At 42.8% G+C, this 22,510-nt stretch overlaps 3 protein-coding genes across 3 annotated transcripts in view; 2 read left to right on the forward strand and 1 right to left on the reverse strand.

Moving 5' to 3' along the window:
- LOC143332382 (E3 ubiquitin-protein ligase RNF43-like) overlaps positions 1–12,630 on the forward strand; it is a 29,789-nt gene extending 17,159 nt beyond the window's left edge. Inside the window, exons 2-8 of the mRNA XM_076749764.1 lie at positions 6,513–6,587; positions 6,702–6,836; positions 7,319–7,420; positions 7,558–7,728; positions 7,829–7,931; positions 8,150–9,658; positions 9,831–12,630. Coding sequence (XP_076605879.1) covers positions 6,519–6,587; positions 6,702–6,836; positions 7,319–7,420; positions 7,558–7,728; positions 7,829–7,931; positions 8,150–9,658; positions 9,831–9,856 — 2,115 coding nt within the window. The 5' untranslated portion in view covers positions 6,513–6,518 and the 3' untranslated portion in view covers positions 9,857–12,630. The remainder of the gene's footprint in view (positions 1–6,512; positions 6,588–6,701; positions 6,837–7,318; positions 7,421–7,557; positions 7,729–7,828; positions 7,932–8,149; positions 9,659–9,830) is intronic.
- Positions 12,631–14,461: 1,831 nt separating this feature from the next.
- On the reverse strand, positions 14,462–20,253 carry hpda (4-hydroxyphenylpyruvate dioxygenase a). Its single transcript, XM_076751094.1, has 13 exons — positions 20,233–20,253; positions 19,913–19,975; positions 19,111–19,215; positions 18,971–19,013; positions 18,805–18,887; positions 17,469–17,558; positions 17,269–17,375; positions 16,751–16,828; positions 16,360–16,522; positions 15,718–15,789; positions 15,459–15,581; positions 15,252–15,368; positions 14,462–14,575 (listed from the first exon to the last, which is right to left on the reverse strand). The coding sequence occupies exons 3-13, from the start codon at positions 19,189–19,191 to the stop codon at positions 14,462–14,464; spliced, it is 1,071 nt and encodes a 356-aa protein (XP_076607209.1). The 5' UTR covers positions 19,192–19,215; positions 19,913–19,975; positions 20,233–20,253.
- Positions 20,254–22,265: 2,012 nt separating this feature from the next.
- Positions 22,266–22,510, forward strand: part of mtmr4 (myotubularin related protein 4) — a 40,116-nt gene continuing 39,871 nt past the window's right edge. Inside the window, exon 1 of the mRNA XM_076750376.1 lies at positions 22,266–22,313. The gene's annotated coding sequence lies outside the window, so the exon portion shown is untranslated. The remainder of the gene's footprint in view (positions 22,314–22,510) is intronic.

Genomic DNA, 22,510 nt, shown 5'->3' on the forward strand with positions numbered 1-22,510 from the left:
TGAATTACACATGTTTGAGTCTGTATTTGTTAATTTTGAGTTCTTTACACCGTCCACTGCTGGGAAAGCGTAATAGTAAAAGAGGCCTTCAGTCCATTTGGACATTTGTTTGGAACATGCCACCGGTAAACAGGTTGATTGGTAAGGGGTGATAGCATCATGATTGGGTATGAAAGGAGCATCCTGGAAAGGCTCAGTCGACCACAAGCAAGGATAAAGTGAGGTTCACCACTTTATGAACATGTGATTGGATAAAGAATATTACTACATGATTGATCGCATTCTGTTTTTATTTACATTTTATATAACATCCCAACTTTTTTTTGGAATCAGGGTTGTGGAGTGAGTTGGTTAGACATTTGAATTCCTAAATGAATACAGAAATGCAGCTGAAGTAGTCATGTTTATTTTACATATTTAATTACCTTGGTGATCTACGGCGCCCCTAAGGGGACATGGGGAAGAAAAAAAAATTGGTGGGTGAAAAAAACACGATGAACTTTTGCGAAATCTCGCAAAAATAATTGTGAGATCTCGCAAAGTGGACCGCGTAAAACCAGAAGCTACACAACGATGGAGCTCCCGACATCACCCGCGGGAGTCAGCGTTATGGAGGACGATTTGCAGGGTTCCTGCTCTCAAGAGAGGTCCTAAAAGAAGACGTCATGCGGATGAAGAATCTGACAAATGTTTATGTCTCTCACTTGTATCTAAGCCGTGTCTACAGCCAAGAACTGATTTAATGTCTTTATATGTGAGGTCCATACCAAAAAACACTCAATAAACTCCCACGGAGGATGCGTATACTCCATCGTTGTGTATGTTTTCTTCCCGGTTACTGACCCGGAAGCACATTGCTTGTAAAGAAAAAACTGCGAGATGTCGCAATTTATTTTTGCGAGATCTCGCAAAGGTTTGTCTTTTTTTTTTTTTCTTTTTTTTTTTTTCACCCATCAAATTGTTTTTCTCCCCCATGTCCTCTTAGGGGCTCTGTAGTGATCTCCTGATTTGTCATCTAGCGTCAGGTCAAAATTTAAATTGTTCAATACTTTGGTTTTCTAACCAAATATCTATCTGCAGCATGGCTTCAGACTCACTTGCCTTATTTAAAATTTAGGTTTAAAGCTGCTTCCATTTCACATTTTGTCACTTCAACCTAACCCTGCTCCTCCACATAGCGAATGCTGAAGCGACTGAGCCTCCCGTCTTCCACAGACAGATTGTTTTTATGTCTATGATCTCATTATGTCAGACGTAAACTGACAAATCTCAAAAGTGTCTGTGGAGTCCTTTAATTAATCATCTCCTGCTGCCAGTTGACAGGAGCGAGCGCTGCTTTAAATTGGATGCTGAGTTAATCACGATGTCCATAACGTCAACTCAGACTGCACCTGTTTTCAATGCCACTTTACTTCCCCACCCCCGCCCCCTGCCCTCACCCCCGTCTGCTCCTCATTTAGCCATGCGGAGTGTCCCAGTGCCTCAGTAATGGTTCCAGTGTGCCGGGCCAGTCAGGAGAAATGACAGAGCACAGAGCCGGCCTCAGACCTGTAGGCCCAGAGCTCTGCACTCTGTCATTAGACACTTTAATGCAGCAGCACCACAGCCTGCTCGCCTCACTCCTCTCCCTCCCTCCTTCTCCGTCCTTCTCTTTTTTCATTACCTCTTTCACTCTCACTCTTTATTCCCACACATATTATTCCATGGTATAATTTACTCATGCAGTGAATGCTGTGGATAGTCACGCTGGGAAAAGAGAAGTTAGGCTGAGTTAAATAGAGTTTAGTGCCGTGTTTTAAAGAGGCAGGAAGGTTTATCAGAGACCAAGGAAACGCAGCATCAACGGGTTTATGGCAGAGTGTGGTGGTGTGTAATTCATGGCAATAAAGATTTTCACTATAAGGACGGCCATGCTTACTAATTAGCTTAAGTTGAGGTTGAGATGTCTTACTTGCTGGTTGCGCTGTTAAAAATGTCAAAATTTAGTCATAGTTTTTTTTTTAATGTTAAAGAGTAACAAATGTTCTTGTTTTCGGAAAAACTGATGTCAATTCAAAACAGTCCTTCTCTTCTTACGAGTGCTCTGTCCTGCTTTGTTCTGTCTTGTTTTATGCTGAAACTAATTTCTAGAGAAATTCCTGACACAGGGGAAATGCCAGCCACTTCTGGAACAAGTCGAATTATCTCACTCCATGGGCGGATTGTTTTTCATGTTAGTGCTTTATGAAAGAGAAAGGATGGCTCAGTGGGAGAATGCATGACTTGCACAGCCAGATATTTTGTTGCTGTGAGCCCCCTGCTGCAGGTGACTGTCTTCAAAGATCTGACTGTCCCTGCACACTTCAATAAAGTCTGCTGTCAAAAGTCAAAGGTTATGAAGCTACTGGGTCACACTTGGATTCTGAATATAGTTCTGTAATCAAAGATGTTCAACTAATATAGCAGATGTTTGGACTGATGGCAGGACTGAAAGTGTCTGTGTGCAGTATCCTCATTATTGCCCTCTCCGGTGTGTCGGAACATGGCTGCAGATGAAGGGAATTGGCCCGCTGGATTGAATTGGCCTGGCTGTGCCATCCGCACCACATTAAACCCATGACAAACACTGAGACGTTAGCAGACACAGCGATCTTGTCAGGCGACGGAAAAAACCTTGGCACATCCTTTATATGAAATAAAGACATCAGGGCAGCGTAGTTTGTTTCTGCCCCGCTGAGAACATGCTGTGATGCCAGGCCTGGTTCACAGACCGCACTTCTCCAAGGATGTAAACAAACAGCGCTGGCTGGCCCCGAGCAGGCCACCCAATGCCATGAGAGAGGAGATCACTGGCTGGATCAGGCGTGGCTAATACTGCAGCCAAGTGGCGCTCATGCTAGGGTGGAACATCGATTCTTCATCGGTTTGTTTGTGTGAATCATCTTCTCCGGTTCACTCCATAGGTATTACAAAGTAAAGCTACGGCGCTTTGAATTGTGAGATCACAGCAGCTTTCTAATTTGTTCTGATGACAGAGGTTTTGGTTTTTGGAAACATGAGATAGTGTTGGTGAGTTTTGGTGCAGAATATGAGGTGTTCTGTGTTCTGTGTGAAGTCTGATAAATAGTTATTAAATCATATAGAGAAGAGCTTGAAAATTAAAAAAAAATGTGGGGGTGTGACCCGCTCCTCATCTCTGCTCGAGGTCACATTAGCTGCTGCTTGTGTTACACACCTGAATCTCCGATTTGCCTGTTGGTGGTCGAGTTACAGTGTGTGATGTAGGTACCAGGTTTTGGAAGGTATGGTGACCTTAACATTTTCAGAGTCTCCGCTCTGAATGAATGAATGATGGCTGAATTCCATTTAGCTGCTCCAGCATCCCGGTATTGTCCATGCTGGCTCACTGTCACACTGAATAGAATGGAGCCATTGTTAATGTTATTAATGACGCCTTTGCTGTGAAAAAGGCCTGCAGGCAAGCTCAGACTGAATTATCATTTCTCATATTGTGTTTACATTTTTCTCTTACGACCAGTCACCATATCTTTCTGCTCCGCCATGTTTGCCCACACCCTCCGTCACAAACTCATCATTGTTAAGAGTAGAAGCAGACTATTGTGGCGTGTGCGTTGTTTGTTAGTTTTTCAGTGATGACGTCTTCTCTGTGTAACTCTGTGAACCACAGTCATTTCCGATGCTGCAGTTGTTTTCACTCAAATGCCAAATAGCGTTTAATCACATGTGTCAAGTTGCACCTCATGCAGATGGGTGTTCACCTAACCACAGCGATGTCTGTTTCAGTTCCGACCATACCAAACGTGGAGATGTCGAAACTCCTGCGCTGGCAGTCTTTTAACTGTCTTGTTAGCGTCAGAGCTGCTTTTCATTGCACCATTAAATGTTAAATATATCTCCTATTAATCATGCAATGAGATCTCACAGGCCTCTTCCGGGTGTGCGGCTTAGTGGAGGCGTACGGCCTGACGACCACACTGTGGAATCACTGCTTCTAATACTGAGATATAATAAGACCACAGCAGGAGGCACTGGAGGAAGATGTTATGATATGTTCTCGAACTGTAGGAGACTGTTTGTTTCGTCTCAACTGCTTGTGTCTGTGTCTGTGTGTGTGTGTACGCATGTGTGTGCCTGACCACAAGACCGGGCATTTATTACGACGATTAAAGGACGTATGGGCTCAGTGCAGCGTAAGAACTTTTGAACCCCAGGTAAAGCAAATTCCCACATGTCAGAGCTCCAGCTTTTTTTTTCTTCCTCCTACTGCATGTGACCGCACCCCATTTAAGCCCATGCACGTACTACAATTACTGTTCTGATGAAACAGGGGAAAGGCTGTTGCACCAGAGCTGGAAGCCAGATCAAAGGGGGATATGTTAACTCTTTATTTGACCTCTTCCTGACCGTCAATCCGATGGCCTCTGTGTGACAATGTTGCTGACTCTCAGCTGCTCGCTTCAGTGCGCACAAACATACGCACATGTCATGCACACTCACACATGGGCATTTTGTGTATACAAAAGAAACCTCTGTCTCTTCCTTGTCATGCATTGACTTTCTCCTTTTGAAGTGTTAAAAAGTCATAGATGCCGCCACTCCACAAAAGAAGTTTCTCATTAACTTGATTAATGGATCAACTGAGTGATGCTTGTACCTGCATTTCTTCGTAAATGTTTTGTGTGTGTGCGAGCACGCTTATTCCTGCCCTGGGCTGTGAGCAGTAGGCTAGAAATCACTGTTTGGTGTTGTGTTTGACCCGGGTGATTAGGTGTTTAAACTTGTGTCTCTTCCTCATTAAGTGTTGGCAGATGCCAGACGCTTGAGAGCATGTGATGAGACATTGAAGAGACTACTATTTGTTTTCTCGCTGTCTTCTGGTGATGCTCGCGAAAGCCTTTCTAGGCTCTTGCAGAGCAGCATTCAGAGCCAGTGCAGAAATTCCTACACACAGAGCAGTGCAGGGTACACAAGACAACATCATGGAGGAGCTGGTCAGAAGCAGTGGTAGCACATGCACAAAGGAACGCACACACATACACACAATCCAAAGCACATAACGACATCAGCTTGTAGAAATGGCAATATCTTTCTGCTCTTAATGTGCATTAAAGAGACACACACTAGGTTCTCTACAGGTCAGCTAGCAAGCTATCAATGAACATGGATCGTAACCATCAACCTGCCAACACACACTAAAACACTCATGATGAAGTAACTCTGTCTGAGCAGCATTTGTGTCTTGTGAAATGTGTAATCTGCTGTACATATGCAGTATATGTGACATGTGACTTCTCTCATAAACAACAAAATGCACCCCTGAGCATTTTGAACCTCTCAGGGGTTTTGCTGCTGCAGCTTTACTCTGATGGTGGATAATGTTAATTGATGTTAGCTAACTTTTGATATTGTTATGTTACTGACATTACTGAGTTAGCACACTAACTATTGAGCCACTCTCTGTACTTGTGCTGTTGTTTCACTATGTTTTAACATTAACCATTACTCTGTAACTGCCAATTGTGCTTAACTTTTCAGTACACATTAAACATGTTCAGTAAACATTAACCAGGACCACTTCAGAGCAGGTTTAATCAGTATTTTTATAATAAGGATGGACCACATGGCCTCTCGTATGTGTCGCTCATGTCTCTCTCTCTGTGAAGAAGCCACAGAGAGAGAGACTGTGCTGTTCCCCACAGCTCTACAAAGCTGTATAAAATCTGTCAGTTTATTGCTAAAGAAGTGAGTGAGCATTAGTGAAAGTTATTAATATCACCATAAGTAATGCTGCTTACTTATTACAACAATGACAGCTGCCCCCATCCAGCTGTTACCTTGTGTTGGTTACAGCCTACATTGCCACTGAGCATCCACCAGACACCAGTCAGTAACTGGTACTCATAAGTTCACAGACGTGCCACCATCTTTTACTTTCAGTGTTCTTTTAGCCTTAAATGAAACAAATGGATCAGGGTGTCATTTCAGAGCCTAGTTTGAATACAGAATGTCTCTTATTTGCATGCTTGGCTGATCTGATGTCCCACTCATTTTATTTCATTCAGTAGAACACCTTTTTTTTTCTTTCCCCTCAATCAAATAATCCTCCACTATCTCTTTTGGCTGCACTGTCCAGCATTAGAAAAAATTTTGGATGAGGCAGCAGATTCATGCTAACACACTTTTTAACCAGTGTGTGGCTTCCAGAGTCAGGTGGAAAAGTGGCAGGGGGAGCTGTACTTTGGTCTGTGTTGTGAGGGCTGCAGCTCAGTGTATGACTGCCATCTAGTGGTGGTTTAAGACACTAAACGGACCCACATGGTCGTCTGTGTTCATGTGAACTGTCCACTGGCCTCTGACAGAGTGATGCTCTCTGTTGCTTCGGTGACAAGCTGTCGTGCTGAACATGTCGTTTGGTCCATTATTCAGATGGCATAAGAAAGTCCTTTGACTTTGACACATTGCTGTGTGTGTGTTTTGTTTTTAATTGTAGTCTCCTGTGTTGTGTCCTTCAGGCTCGCATGGCACTGGATAAAGGAGCTCAGGCTGTCATCTTTGATGTCAGTGATGATGCCAATGCTGCTGCTGAGGTGAGTGTGGAGACATCTGTACTCATTTATAAAATGTCTAAGACGAAAAAGCACACAGAAACATCACATTCAGGTTTCTGTGTCTTTCTCTTCCTTCACAACCCAAACACACAGCTGCGAGAAACAGACTCCCTCCCCCGTCCAGTCGTGCTGGTGGAGGCGAAGGATGCTGAGGAGTTGATGGGTTTGGTCAACAAGAACGAGGAGGCCAAAGTTCGCATTGAGATCATGGTGGAGCCGCCTAGATGGGTAAGCATACGCACACGTCTGACTGTCCTTTCATTGGCTGGGAGAGGAGGAGCCCCTCTGGGAGAGAGCAGAGCGGAGGGCAAGTTGTGAGGAAGCTGGGGAAATTTCACATCAGCTGAGAGGCCACCTGAGGCTCTGTGTTTAATGCTGTTTTTGTGTGATATACATCAGACTGTATTGACGTAGGACTGAATGTTGGATGCAAATGGACCCTCCAGTGTAGAGAGGAGAGGGTGGGAGACAGACGTGGGTCATGCTATCCATGAGCATGAACACTGCGCGAGTTCCCTCACACATGCCTTCTTAAAGGACACAAAAGACCAAGTCATTCCTGTGTTATACTGCTGATGTGCTTAACTTTCATATGGCTTTCTCACAAGATTTTCTTGTTTCGTTAAGTACTTAGCACTTAAGTTTTAGATATATAGTATCCTATGACATTATATAATGCTTTGTCTTTTCATCTTCTTTTCCTTTTTCAGCCACATTATGATGTGGGGATCCTACTCACCATCGTCTTAGCTATTCTGACCATTGTCCTAATCTTCGCTTTCCGTTACAAGTGCAAGTCCAACAGAACCTGGGTGAGTGACAGTAGCATCACTAGAGGTGTAAAGCTTTCAGAGACAAGGGTGTCAGTGGATCAGCTTCAGTTTGGATTCATAGCTCAGCTGCAAATCTTTTTTAAGGTTTTTCTAACCCTCGCTTCATGTGTGTGCAGGACTCTGTCCATCAACAGACCATGCGGGCCATTAGTCGATTGGAGACCAAAACCTACAGCTCCCAGGGCTGCTCAGGCTCTCAGCGCCACCGTGCTGCCTGGGGGTCAGCCAGCAGCTCCAACTCAAGCCCCGTCTGTGCTATCTGCCTGGAGGAGTTCCAAGATGGCCAGGTAAGAAGAAAGAGAGTGAGGAGCATACTGTATCTGTAGATTTAATTCTCCTTATCAGCTAGTTATCCTCCAATCGACCTCTATCACCTCTTTATCCCAGCATCTGAGGATCATCTCCTGTGCTCATGAGTTCCACAAAGACTGCGTTGACCCCTGGCTGCTGCAGCATCGCACCTGTCCCCTCTGCATGCACAACATCATGGGTGAGGAAAAGCATATTTCCAGTTAAGCTTTGGTGAAGAAGGTGCTGAATTTCAGGAGTAACGCTTCAGGCATTTTTGGGCATGAATCAGCCATATCTCTAGATTTTTTGAAAATCTGAATATGATTGTGTTTATGAATAAAAGTTGCTGTTAGGTTGTTACAGCCCTGTATATCATATATCATATCTGCATATTCTGACTGCTGCTGTGGTCCACAGGGACGGAGCGGCAGCTCCAGAGGAACAGACTACAGCAGAGTTCAGAGCAAAGCCAAGGCTTCCTGCACGCTCAGCCTTACACCAGCCCACGCAACCACCCCTTCCCTCAGCATGCCATCCCCTTCTCTATGAGGCCCCACTATCCTCGTGGACCCTCTGGACCCTATCCCTCACTGGGCCACTACACTGGCTCTTCACCCAGGGACGCCCAAACTCTACGTTTCCTCACCAGCAGGCCGCTTGGCTCCAGCTGTGGGTACCACCTTCCTGCAGAGGGTCCTGGGAGGCCCCACAGGCTTGGAGGTAACTGCAGGACTTCCACCCACCACTACACCCCCCGTCGGTCCTGCCACAACTATCGCTCATCCTGTCCTGCCCAGCGCAGTGCGTCAAGCTCAAGACTACACCACGCAGCCTCCATCACACCACAGCCCCGCGGTGCACCAGCCCATAGCCGGCAGGATGAGGGCAGCTGCTCAGGTGGCAGCTACCACACAGAACGCAGTGGATACTTGGCTGATGGACCAGCAAGTGATTCCAGCTCAGGGCCATGCCATGGCTCCTCCAGTGACTCAGTTCTCAATTGTACTGACGTGTCCCTGCAGGGGGTTTATGGCAGCTGGTCCACTTTCCGTAGCTCTCTGAGCAGTGACTATGATCCGTTTGTGTATTATGGGCCAGGTACTGGGCGCGCCCCCCACAGGAACAGCCTGGAGGCGTGTGTCCAGGCCCGGCCCAGGTCTCTGGATTCTGTGGTGAACAAAGCGGGCTGTCCAGAAGAACAGCCTCAGACTGTGTTCAACCATATCCACTACCACCGCCACAGACACCACCACTATGAGGAGGGGGAGCACAGCCAGGGCCAGAGCAGAGGCTCAGATGAGGAGCAGGGGGCTGCTGCTGCAGCGGCTGCACCTGCTGCTCTTGTCCTGGACAAAGACTCACCTATGTGCCCTCCAAAGCACAGCCCCTGCCAGTGCTCAAAGCCAGACCCCACAGATCGGCCCAGTCCCGGGGCAGAGTGTCAGGACCACGACCCCAGCAGCCCTAAAGGGGCTCCTGTCCTGGTGTCCCCAATCCCCTTACAGCTTCAACCCCACTGTTGCCACCAAGGACACGGACACCCTCCCACTCCTCTTGGGCGAGTGGGTGGCTGTGTGCTTGATGGCCCCTCTGTTCGCTTCCACCAGAGCCTGGATCTGCAGGATGACCGGAGCATCCACATCCACTACGGTCAGGGCTCGGGCTTCTGCTGCTCTCCCCCTGAGCTGCACCCTGCTTTGCTCCCCGTGCCCCTTATTCTGGACTCTGGAGGTCTGGAGGACTGGCCTTGCTGTGCTGGGGCCCATGTTGTGTGGCAAAAGCGGGTGCAGCAGGCTCGCTCAGAGCCTCAGCTCCTGGGGCCTGGGACCTCTATGGACCGGCCGCCCTGCAGGCTCCACCATGGCCCTGCTGCTGACCGCAACACAGACATTTGTTTGTACTGCCAAACATTACACCACAATCAGGGTGGGTCTCTCACTTATTTATCAAGCTGTTTGGTCTTAAAGGGTAATCTTTGGGTGAAAAATACACAAAAAGAAAGCTTGACTGATCCTTTCAGACCTGCATGACTTCTTTCTTTTTTTTTTTTGCATTTGTTATATTTGGAAGGTGACTTGAGCTTTCTTTGTGTCCACAGGATCAGAAGAGGAGTCTGGTGTGTGAGAACTTGTTGCATCCCCAATTATCACGCTGCTACACGGGAGCCAGAATGGACAAGCCTCTCATTGGCTATCGTGCTCAGTCTTCCACATAATTATGCCAGAAATGCCTTCATTCAGAGGACTCCCCAGCTCCCCCCAGGCTTCGAAGCTCACTTGCTGAAATGCTCTTTCAGATGAGTTAGATTGAGTTACTTACATTGTTAAGTGAAATTATTGTGATTAAATTATACAAAAAGTTTGGAATAATGCGGGACCTTTCATAATATTGTATGTCAGAATATGTTGAATGATTGAATGTTTGGGGGTTGCTGGGGAAACGACTCTACACCACAAAGGGGAAAAAGTGTTTTTTCTCTGTTTCTCCTTATCAGCTATAGGAAGAATATTCATTACCAACATGATATCACAAGTTCCCATGCTCCTTAGTGACACCTAACGAATGATCCTTGCTTAGGGTGTAGAGCCCCCATGAAGTGAGACTCCATCTCTGCATTGCTCACTCTATTACAACATAACTTGATTTATCTTAGAGGTACTTACTTTCACTCGCGTGATCTTCGTCTTCCTTCGCTGAGTCCACCAGTCTCAGCTGAGAGAAGCTTTTCTCTCCAGCCTACCTCAGCTCAGATTTCTTAACATGCCTCATACAGAGGGTCTTTAAAGGTACTGCTGTAGTGATTTTTTTTTTTTTTTTTGGTCACAACCATGTAGCTCCCATAAACTCAACAAAACGTTAGACCTGTCCAAATGGAGAGAAAGGTTGATGCTCAGCCCCCTCAAATAACAAGCATTTACTGAGGTTGCTGAGCCTTGCATGGGCCTTGTTTTCATTATTTCAATAATGGCAGCTGTTTTCAACATGTTTGTTTGTGTTTTGGATAATTTTCTGTTTCTTTTTTTGTAGTCTGTAATTTTTTTTTTTCACCTTTTGAAATGAACCAGTTTGACTGAATTGTGTCGCCGTCATTACAAGCTACTGTCTTGTTCTTGTCATTTCTCTTGCCAGTGGTTACTTCATGGGTATGACCTCAGTGCTGTTAAGCCCTCTGATCAGTGCAGTGTGAACAGGCCTCATCACAAGAATGACAAACCTGCCCTCTGCTCCCTCAATGCCTAATTCATCATGTTGTATTATCCTCGAGAAAGGATAAACCCCCCGCTGTCCTCCAGCAACTAAAGCTCTAGAAAAATGTTCTACATTGCAGCCATAGAAAAGAGAAAGTGACTATTTAATGATATAACTGGAGTAAAGCCATGCTAGGTAGCCCTCACAGTCCCGAGCATCAGCTCAGCTTGTTGCTGTCACACCAGTATAATAAAAGCTTGGTGATTGACGATTTGAAGCTGTGGGGTAGGTAGAGCCTGAGAATTATTTCAGGAATGATCAAACACTGGAAAAATGGGAAGAATTCATCTTACTCACAGTTATGATACCAGAATCGACCCTGTCATGCTAAATGTGCATTGCCAGTCCCTGCTTTTGAGCTTACAGCACTTGAAGGAACATCCACCTTAAATCAGAAATCAGACATAGCATTTTAAGGATTTTTTTTTATTCATCTCTCCAAACTGCGAACAGCAGAATCAAGGTGTAAATCTTGGTTAGCTGCTATTCCCTCTTCCTCCATTTAGCCACTCTGAAAGACTGACGGACAGAAAATGTGTTTATAGCCCTGGAAAATAACTCTGAATGTTTAAGCTGTGTAGATAAAAGTCCACCTCATCGTGTCATCAAAGAAGGCTCTCTTATTTTCAGCATAACCACAGACTTTTTCATGCTAAATAATCTGAGATCAGATGATTAGGAATTCTGTCGTAGCGTGGACCTTTGAAGTGAAAATGTGAAAGCAGTCAGACTTCAGATACAGTTTAGCTTAAAGCAGCAGAGCTCGTGGGTATCAGAGTGTAACCAGTAGCACTTACTAAAGCCTCATATGTGCCTTATTCATTCAAACTGTTCAGAATCCTAAATCAGGAACCTCCCAACACATTAAGCTCTTACCTGTCTGACCAAAGAGGCAAAATCTTGAACACAGTGAATTTATAACATAGTATGTGTTGTGCCTTTTTCCTGCTTCAAGCCTTTCATTAAATCTCATGATTAAATGTGCTTGTGCTTGTGCCCTTGTCAGTGACAAGAGAGAGTATACCAGAATTTAAGTGGAAATCATTTTGGAGTCAATAGTTTTGGACAATCATGCAGAAGTTTTGAACTGCAGTCCCTTTTACTAATACCTCACTTTGAATGTGTCAGCACAGCGTCCTCCAGCTAAAACATCAGGGTTTCCTCATCTGTTATTTGTTCGTGTCCAAACAGTCTCCCAGACTGAAAGATGGAAATGACTGAATTACAAGCAGCACTTTGGCTTAAGCAGATTTTATATATACAAAAAACAAAACAAAGAAACCATAAATCGCATAGTATTAATTTAAAACAAGCCCAAAACCATCAGCATATGAAAAATAGCATTTAGTGATGCTGCAGAATATCTGATGTGATTTCATCCTGTTCAAGATCTTTCTCTTTGTCTTGTTTATGTGTTTGTTTTGTTATGTTTGCAAGAATAGTGAGCTGAAACTGCCTTTTCTATGAGTAAAGATCCCTCCAGAACTTTAAGGGATACGTCAGTATATTTTGGATACTTTGTGTATAAAAAGAGAACAACAAAAACAGAAATGAAATAGTGTTGTATTTTATATATAATAGAACATTTCAATATAGTGACATGTCACTAATATATTTATTTACTAATATATTTATCCATTTTGTCCAGGTTTGAAAGAGTGGTTTCTGTATAGACTGAATGTTTCTATATGGAAACTGACCAGTGCCATCACAGATGTATCAACCTGTCTTCATTCCAATTATATGCAAATAAATTATTTTGAAATAAAACCTGTGCTGAATACATTTTTCTTCAGGAGAATCCAGAGAAACATGTTTCTGATATATAATTTTATATACACAGTAGGGTAATACATCGTAGGGTTCAATTATTCACAGAGAAAATTTGTATCTCTTCAACAAATCAGATACTTACAGCTGAAAAATTGATTACTCCAAATGTTGATTTACAATATAACCCTTTGATGAAGTTCTGTTAAGGAGAAAATCAGCTAACAGTAGAGTATATAATATTCTCCCCAAGGCCCAGTAAACATTACAAACCGCGAAAGTTGTATGATAATTGGAATGACAAACTCAAGCCATCACAAATGTGAAATGTGCGTCACAAAAGTGCTCATATGCACTAAAGAGCGCCCCATAAAGAGCTTGATTCAAGTTTCTCCAATTTGTGTGTGAATTACAGCTTTCCCTTGTGCACCCCCTTGGCTCTGAGCAAAAGAGAACAAAAGGTGGATTGAAATCCAAGAGTGCGTGAAACAAAAATTCAGCTCTCACCTGACCTTCAAGATGTCCCACAGAATGGGATGGCGGATTATGTTTTCCTGGGAAATAAAGTTTCAAACGAAAACTGAAGCTCCTACTTTACAGACATGGAAAGAAATAATGAGTTTTGAATTGACCACTGAACAGATCATGTCAAATGATAGCAACAAAACAAAGCAATTTAAAGAGATATGGAAGAGCATTTATGAACCCCAAAGAGAGCTTCTGTAAAATTAAGGAATCTGATACTTAAGTAAGCGTGAATGCACATGTGTGTGCTATGTACATGAATATGTCTAAATATGTCTTTGCCCCATGTTAGCCTGACATCAACCATGTGTATGAAGAAATTATGAAATAGCTTCTTTTACTAAGAGTGTAATCAAAACACGACACGACATGGAGCACAGCAGGTAGATAATGGCGAAAGCTTTGTTTTGATTTGAAATATTACTTAGAGTCACATGTTTCAGTAATAAAGATGAATTCAGAACATTTGATGGTAAAGGAATAGATGGTGAAAATACATTTATTCACTTTTTTTGCTGAGAGTTAAATGAGAGGGCTGATATCACTCTCATGTCTGTACACTCCATACAATATGAAGCTACAGCCAGGAGAGACTTAGCTTAGCTTAGCACAGAGACTGGAAGTGGAGGGAAACAGCTAGCCTGGTAACAAAATCTGAAGAGTGACAACAACAGGTTGTGGTTTTACAGGGATATGTGCCATTCCTACAGTCATGTCACCTGTGGGTGGTGTTGTAAAGGTGCTGGTTTGCAGATGTGGTTAGCTTTGGACAGAGACTGGCTGATTCTTCCTGTTTCCTGTATTTGTGCTATGCTAAGCTAACAGTCTGCTGGCGCTAGCTTCATGTTTAAAATACTAGCAGAGAGCTATCAATCTTCTCGTCGGGTGGCAAGAAAGCAAATAACCATGTTTCTGAAATGTCTTACTATTCCTCTAAAATGTGTAACCCTGTTTCCCAAACACACATGCCAACCCATATGAACAGGAGCTCCTTTATTTAGCCATACAGTAATCTACAGACGACTTAAAGAATATCTGATAGCGCTTGCAGCATGTCACATGAATACATTCAACACTGTGTATGTGTTTGATGTGTTGTATTAGTGGAGGGTGTTGTTGATTGCCTCTGAAATGTACAGCCATATATAACAGCCTAAGAGTGGTTTGGCAGCAGCAGGCGGGGGATCAGTAGAAGGCTTTGGACTGCCCTTCGGGTGTCAGCAGTTTGAGGTTGCCCCTGGCGTCTTGGTCCTTCTCAATGGCCTCAAAGAGAGACTTGAAGTTTCCTGCCCCAAAGCCCTGGAGGGAGAACAAACACACAGATGGCTAATTACCCAATGATCTGCCTTCTTCTGTGTCATTTGTTATTGCTCTGGGGATCTTCTCCCAGACACCGTTCAGGGTGTTAAACACTTTGATGTTTGATCACGGCAGATTAATGTTCTCACAGGGTTCAAACATCCCTCCGCTCTGACAAGGAGCTGCACTCACCGGGGGCTCGCAAATTAATCACGTAAATATTTTCATAGATAATCGAAAGATCAAGTGTTGGTGGTTGCTCTGAGAGATTCTTTGCTGTGGTTCAGATTCAGTTTCTCACTTTCATACACAGTAGCCACATGTATAGACATGTGAAATACTGGAGAGTGACAAGATGTGCCTGTTCTGACAGAGGAATGGATGCTTGGTGTTAGAAATGAAGTGCCACAGGGTGCAACCCAATCCAAAGATCCCCCTTGCCGTGAAGCAGGGAGCCTTTAATCTGTAACTGTGATAGATTTACTGAGCTTTTACAAGTGGGCTACTGTTATACTGCTCACACTGGGTGGGAGCTGCAAACAGGTGTTCAGGCAGTACTGTCTCAGCTTCTTAAGGGTGGTGGAGGCAAGAAAGGGGACCACAGGCCTGTAAATCCCATCGCAAAGACATACAGTAGGGGCTTAAAGATTACCCTCAGCTTTCCAGTTGCACTTACAAAGTGGTTGTTCCGCTGAATGACCTCCAGGAAAAGTGTCGGCCTGTCCTGCACAGGCTTGGAGAAGATTTGAAGGAGGTAGCCCTTGTCATCAAAATCAACTAAGATTTTCAATTCCTTAAAAGTAAAGGCAGATTGTTTAGATTTTAAGAGGAGCAAAAAGGCTGTAAATGATTTCAGGCTTGCTGAAATAACATGTCTCCTCACCTGTAAACGGTTGAGGTCCTCTTTCACCTTGATCTTGGCGGTTTTGAGTTTCTGCCGCAGGGTGTCGTAGTACGTGTCCGGCGCTGAGAGGAACTCCATCCCTCGGGCACGCAGGTTTACGATCTGTTTTAAGTCAAAAACAGGAAAAAAGCAGGATCTAAACTTGCCTTTACATGCAGATTTGGAGAGGCTGTACAAAGATGAAGCTGAAGTCTGTGAAATTTGTAATTTTGATGAGAGTGAAACACAGGAGACTCACGGCTTCAATGATGTTTGACGTGTTGAGGGCGATGTGCTGAACACCTGGTCCCCCGTTATAGTCCACATATTCCTGTGAAGAGGGAGATGCAGGATGTAAAATGCACTGAGGCAGGGCTGCGAACCCCAAGAGCTGTCACACATTTGAATGTTACTGTTACTGTTAAATACTGTTAAATGCCCTTTATCATACTGTTAAATGTCATTTATCATACTGTTAAATGTCATTTATCATACTGTTAAATGCCTCTTATCATACTGTTAAACGACTTTTTATCATTGTGTCATATGCCATTTTTATCTTATCTTTACTGTTACTATCTACTGCACTATTACTGCACTATACTATTTACTATTTGCTATTTATTCTTTTTTTTTTCTAGTACAGCACCACCAGAGTTGTCTTAAATCTCGTTGTACACCACATATAATGACAATAAAGGCATTCTATTCTTCTATTCTAATGTCATAACCCTCCTGTCTGCTAAGAGACCCAGTGATCCACACATGGGATGATATTGATTCTGTTAGAACCGACTGTTCCTTCAGCTGCTGGTGTATCAGTGTGAAAAACCACTGTGTTCAACAGGAAGTCCTAAAGAAAATGAGACTGTAGCATTAAAATAAGCTGAGAAAGTCACACCTGGATCTGTGATATCCTTTTCCCCGGTGCAGGTTCATTGATTGGCATCTTGATGGTCTCTTCATAGTTCGTCACCACTATGGACCTCAGTGAACTGTATTCTGTGTAGAGCTGCTTGTCGTCTATTGACCAGAACCGATGGAACATCAAACACTTCTGATACCTGGAGAAGACAAACAGAACATAAAAGGTAGATGAAAAAGCCATACCTTACCTGTGGTGACCTCTCTTGAAATAACATTTGGACTTTTCATTTTATAGACCAGTCATGTTGCACTGGGGCATGTGAAAGTCTGAACATTTCACCCTGAGCAGAGGCAGAGCGTCAGCAGCATGTTGACTTGACCTTTAACCCGCCCTGTGTGTACGTGCTCTCAAACAGGAGTCTTACCAGTCTGACACTGGCACCATTTCACTATCAGGCTGGTTTCCCACAATGTGATCGATGAAGTTCAAACCTCCTGGTGGACTTCAAAGAAAAGACAAAAAAAGAAGAAAAAAAACTTTGTATAGGTATTTTTCCATGAAAGTTCAGCAAAAAAAGAAGTAAAGCAATCATCCTGCCTGTTTTTTAGTATGTTTTCATCTGCAACCAAATTTGATCGAAATGCATTTATTTATCATTTTGGGTTTACAATCTGGAGAAGACTTTTATAATTTCTAAAGCAACCAAAAATGATACCTAGCATGTACAGTTAAATTAATAAATATTAAGAAAATAGAGCCTCACTAAAAGTTGCATATAACTAAATGGCATGTGTTTTTATGAACTATGTTAGATATGAAGAATGAGTGATTTTTTTAATCAATATAGTTCTTTCCACAATTTTGAATACATTGTTGAGTTTTATACAAAAACAGGACATTTTACACCAGAAATGTATTTTGCTTAAATAGTGAGACACTCACAGTTTGGCTAACAGAGGGTCCCTGAACAGAGGCTCTTTGTAGCCCGGCAGGAAAAGGCCTTTGTAGGGACTGAGGTACTCAATTAACGTGTGCGTTGTATCTCCATACTGGGGACAAAACATGAACACAGCATTATCATTCATGTCCAGTTTCATGTGTATTTCCACGAGGCTTTCAAATGTGCATCCTTCTTTACGTACAGTTTGAATCACAGCGTACTTGACCCTCCCGTAGCTGTCCTGCTCCACCCAGGGTTCCTTGACGATGACAGCTCCTCTTTCCATTGCTGTCTGTCAGGAGAGTGGTGTTGGGATCAGTTGGCAAATATAGGAGAGCAATAAAAGCCTCTGAGTCTGAAGACGGCTCCTGGAAGCCCTCCAGTGGCTGAAGGCAGAATATCCTCCTGTACTTGCTGTGATGTATTGCTTTGTGTAACTTAGAAGATGCTACTGTGGATTTCAGTGTGAAGTCAGCGGTGATTCTTTAGTTTAGGAGCCACTCAACAGTTAACAGAGTTTATCCAAACCTCCAGTCAGACCTTGACTGAGGTAAAGAGTTCAAATAGTTCAAGCTGCACTGTCACACCACCAGCATGTTTGTCCCTATTTCGACACTCACTGAATGCACCACACGTATTTTATCCCCTTTGAGTATGTGTAGTAGGATCAAACAAATCAGGTTGGGTTTGGCTTGAATGGCTTGAATTTGAATTGAAAACAGAAATGCAGTGTAAAATAGAATTAAAGTGAATTGATTCAAATGTAGTGGAGCTCAAATCTGTCGCTTCTCTTATTCCTTCCTTATTATGCAGACTGCATAGAAACAGTGATGGAAAATAACTACATTCACTCAATTACTGAAATTAAATACAATTCTTAGGTACTCTGACTTTACTTGACTGTTTCAGTTTTCCGCTACTTTACGCTTCTGCTCCACCACATCGCAGAGGGAATGTTGTACTTCTTACTGTAAGTCACTTATTTGATTTAGTTACAGATTATTTTTCAGTTAAAATTTCCAAAATATAATCAACAACCTGAATTGTGATGTATTGCTGCAAGTTAAGATAAGATTTTACTGATCCCTAGTGGACAACTCACAAATGAACCAAATGTATAGAAAGCCATTTGAATTAGCCTCACTTTCACCTGATGATGAACACATTACTGCACTGATAACTGTAATCAAACTGTGTGTATAAAAAAAAGTATATGTATATGTTGATGCTCATACTTTTGCACTTTTACTTGAGTAAGACTTCAGATGCAGAACTTTTACTTGTAACATTGTATTTCTGCAGTGCTATTTCTCACATGTTCCATCACTGTATATATACATACACAGCTTTAAGTACCTGGAAGTGGATAATTTTCCTCAAAGGGTTAAATACACTGGGCAGAACTGATGGCAAAGAATATGAAACTTGTTACTTTCTGCCTCTTTGTATTCTTCCTGCACGATGTGGCCAATCAAATCCAAACTGAGTCCATCAGCACATCAATGTTACACATTCATACCTGTGTGTATCATTGCTACCTTGATTAAGAAGTCACAGTCCTCCACTTGGAAAGCGATGTCTTTGACTCCGTCTCCATGCTTACACAGGTGTTGTCCCATTTCTGAGGGAAGATAAAAGCATGTTGAAATGCAGTTGAGCTATATGTCACATTCACAGCATTCCATCTTTCATGAGAAAACTTGCCTTCATTTCCAGGATTCAGCGGAGACTCAAATGCAAACATTATCTGTGAGGAGAGAGGAGGGCCGGGTGTGTTTGTGGAGAGGATCGTTGGATACACGGTACATTCACTTGGGTGTTTATTCAGTGAGCACACTGCATACCTTATCCTGTCTGATGACATGAGACACCACCTCGCGGCTGCCAGTCTCCAAGCCCTTGTAGGCGAAAGGCTCGAAGCCCATCTTATCACAGTAGAAGGAGGCTGCCTGCAAAGTGCAGATGGTCTTTAGTGTGAGGGGACTTTCTAGTGAACTTTGACAAAGTGAAATACACTTAGAGAGTTCATCTCCTGCCAAAAATGTATTGATTGTGGGTTGCTCAATCCTGTCTGGCCTGTGTGCTGAACCATAATGAACTGAGAAAGTCTGTGTAGAATTTATGGTTTTTTATGTAAAAGAAAGTCAGACTTACGGTGTTTTTTACTTTGTAAATTTTGTTTCATTGTGATTAAATTTAGTGATCTGTATTAAAATATATGGATGTAATAGGGCTGCAGCTTTCCAAACTTTTTCATTATCAATCAATGTGCTGATCATTTTTTTTCTATCTCTCTGTACAGTTAATCAAAATAGTGACCGATTAATGATCTGTTGACAGACTGTGGAGAACTATATGGAGAACAAAATTACAGTTAATATGTAATTACTAACCCTAAACATGTAGATGTTTCTGTAAATTCTGAACGTCAAGACAGAAACTTGTTTTTACCCGGCAAATTAGCATAAACAAGGAAGATGAAGACTATGAATCTTCAAACATATTAAGACATCTAGAAAAGTTCATCTTGATTCCAATATGAATTATGTGGAAAAGAATTGGATGTGACTGCTGCTGAACTCACGAAAAAGACACAGATGGCAGAAAAGTAAACTTTCAGGCATATGTCAGTTATTTCATACTGACCTGTTTGGCATTGCCGACCCAGAAGGTAAGATGATGGAACTTGACAAACTTTCCCCTTGCAGGCTAAAAGACAAAAGTACAACAGAAGAATGACATAGACAAAATAGCATAGCAAAAGACGAAACATACCTGTTTTCTTCTGTGTTTAGCCTCACTTAAAGACTTGCAATCAAATCTCATATTAGCTGAAGGTTTCAAACGGTTCATTTATTCTTACGACAATCAGCCACTCAGCTTTTATATAAAGGCTTTCTTCTACAGAACAAACAGTATTGTTAAAACATCACATACTCCACCTTCAGGGGCTGTTTTAATCTTACCTTCTCTCCTTTATCAGTGTAGCTTGTCTAAAAGAAAAGATAGAATCATTATAATTTCATCCACAAGTGCTCAGACTAACCTCCAGACAGTAGATCTTATATTTCTAATGTGACCTAGCTGATTCTTATCCGCTGAAAATACAATTATCTCCATAATTACTCAGCTGTGAAACCGTCTAATGTTCCACAACTGAGAGCACCTGCTCATCATCATCGACTCTGATGATGGCGAAGTCCCTTACCATGCTGTGATTGTAGATGGGCCACAGTTCAGAAAAGAAAAAGATCTAAATCAGTGTCCAGCCCCGCAGCGAGCCGATAAGTACTGACCTGATGACCAGCTGTGATTGGTCCATTAGGATATACACCCACCTGTCCGCCTCCTCGCTTCCTGCTGCACTTTAGCTAAAAAGTTCAACAGCAGTGACCGAGTTTTGTCATCTCTCCTGAGTCCAGTGAATCCAGCAAATCAGTTATCAGTCCTCAGAGCCTCATTGTCACAGGGACATAGACACATTAACCTCCATGTAGAGACATAATGAAATACTACATTCCCTCTAATCTCAGATGTTTTGCCTAAGATACTGATTATACCTTTCAGGTGAACACTCAATAGATTCAGGTGAAGATCTGTATATCTGTTATATAACAGAGAGTCATTACAGCTTAAAACTAAAATGATGCAAGCAGAATACGCAGAACTGAACAGCGGGTGCAGCACTAAATAAAAATGCAGTGGTAGTGTTGAGGGTTCAAAATGAGAGATAATTATGTGCCACAGCAGTCCAGTCCTCCTGAGATCCATGTTTGGTTTCTGATTTTCACCACTAGATGGCGCAATATCGCCTGGTTCAAACTGCCGTCATAAAAACAGATCGGCAATCATGTAAATGAAGCCACAACTTTCTGCCTTCTTATGGACTCATTTTGAATAATTCCAGGTTGCATTATTACTCTTGGAGATTATTAGGTCCCATACATTTTCCTTTCATAAGGACTCACAGTTTTAAAGGATTTAAAAGCAGGTTGTAATCCTGAGTTGAGCAAGATTTAACACCTAACCCACTGTTGTACTCAGAGTACCAAGGATCATCACAATAGCCGATCAAAAAGCGTCATGATGATAGCAAACATGTCCGCATGCAATATTGTCTTTTAATTTTTGGATAGAGGTTATAAAAATCAATTAGAGGAAGTGGGTGTCTCATCAGCAAACACAAGGGTGAAGTGTTGTGTGGCTGTTGACTGGTGTCAGAGAGCATATGAGGTCAGCTCCAGGCTGTTACAGACAAGAGAGAAAATAGTGCTTGGCCCCAGCAGCAACAGTGCTGTAAACTGAAGGCCTTATCAGAAGTACTGTATGTACACACACGTTACTGTCAGCGTCAGGGAGCTTCATGAGAAAGCCAAAGATCATGCAGCTAATTGTTGAATGTTGTATGAATATTGGCTCACTTTGATGAGCCAGTATTTCAGGACAAAAAGTGATCAGACCAGGGCTAACAATTATTTCCATTATCAATTAATCCATCAGTTGCTTTTTTGATTGGTTAATCGTTTTGTCCATCAAATGTCAGAAAATAGAATACCCATGACCACTTCCCAGAGTCCAATATAACCCTTCAAATTCTGTTCTGTCCAACCATTGCTGGTTGAACAACAACTCAAAGATATTCAATTTAGTTTATGGCACAAAATAGAGGCAAAAATGAAACATTCATATCTTTTATTGTTTGCAATATTTTAAAGCCCTGCTGGACTATGACTGGTACAGCAAGGCTATGTGTGCCTGGGCGCACGTACCGCACTGAGTATGTGTGGATCCAGTTTGTGCCGCGCTGTGATTTTCTATTGGTGCGCTTACGGAGTATTGTGGCACCTGATTGGCTCTCCGGTGGGTGTGTGCGAGTCATTCGCGTGACTGTTGTAAATCTTCATTGGCTGGTACGAATTCTATAGCGCCATTGGTCTAGAACGTGCAGTTTCCTTATTGACTATTGGCTAGCGTTGTTGTCATCGCACAAGAATGCGGAAGTCGTGTAGTCTACTGAGTCACCGTTGTGTCAGCTGATTCTTTCTGAGTGAGTAACTCGATTTATCTTTTAAAATTAAGTAACTTCTAAGTACTGTATTGTGTGTGACATGTTCTCGGGCTGTCTGACTTGTGTTGGACATGTGAACTTTGTGCCGTTTTGTCGTTTTCTGTTTGCAAATGAGCGAATTTTACACACCAGCCTCTAGTAATGTTGCTATCCGGCAGCTAGCATGATGCTACCCT

Source organism: Chaetodon auriga, chromosome 15 (genome assembly GCF_051107435.1).
Source record: "Chaetodon auriga isolate fChaAug3 chromosome 15, fChaAug3.hap1, whole genome shotgun sequence".
In the NCBI taxonomy this organism is placed as follows: domain Eukaryota; kingdom Metazoa; phylum Chordata; class Actinopteri; order Chaetodontiformes; family Chaetodontidae; genus Chaetodon; species Chaetodon auriga.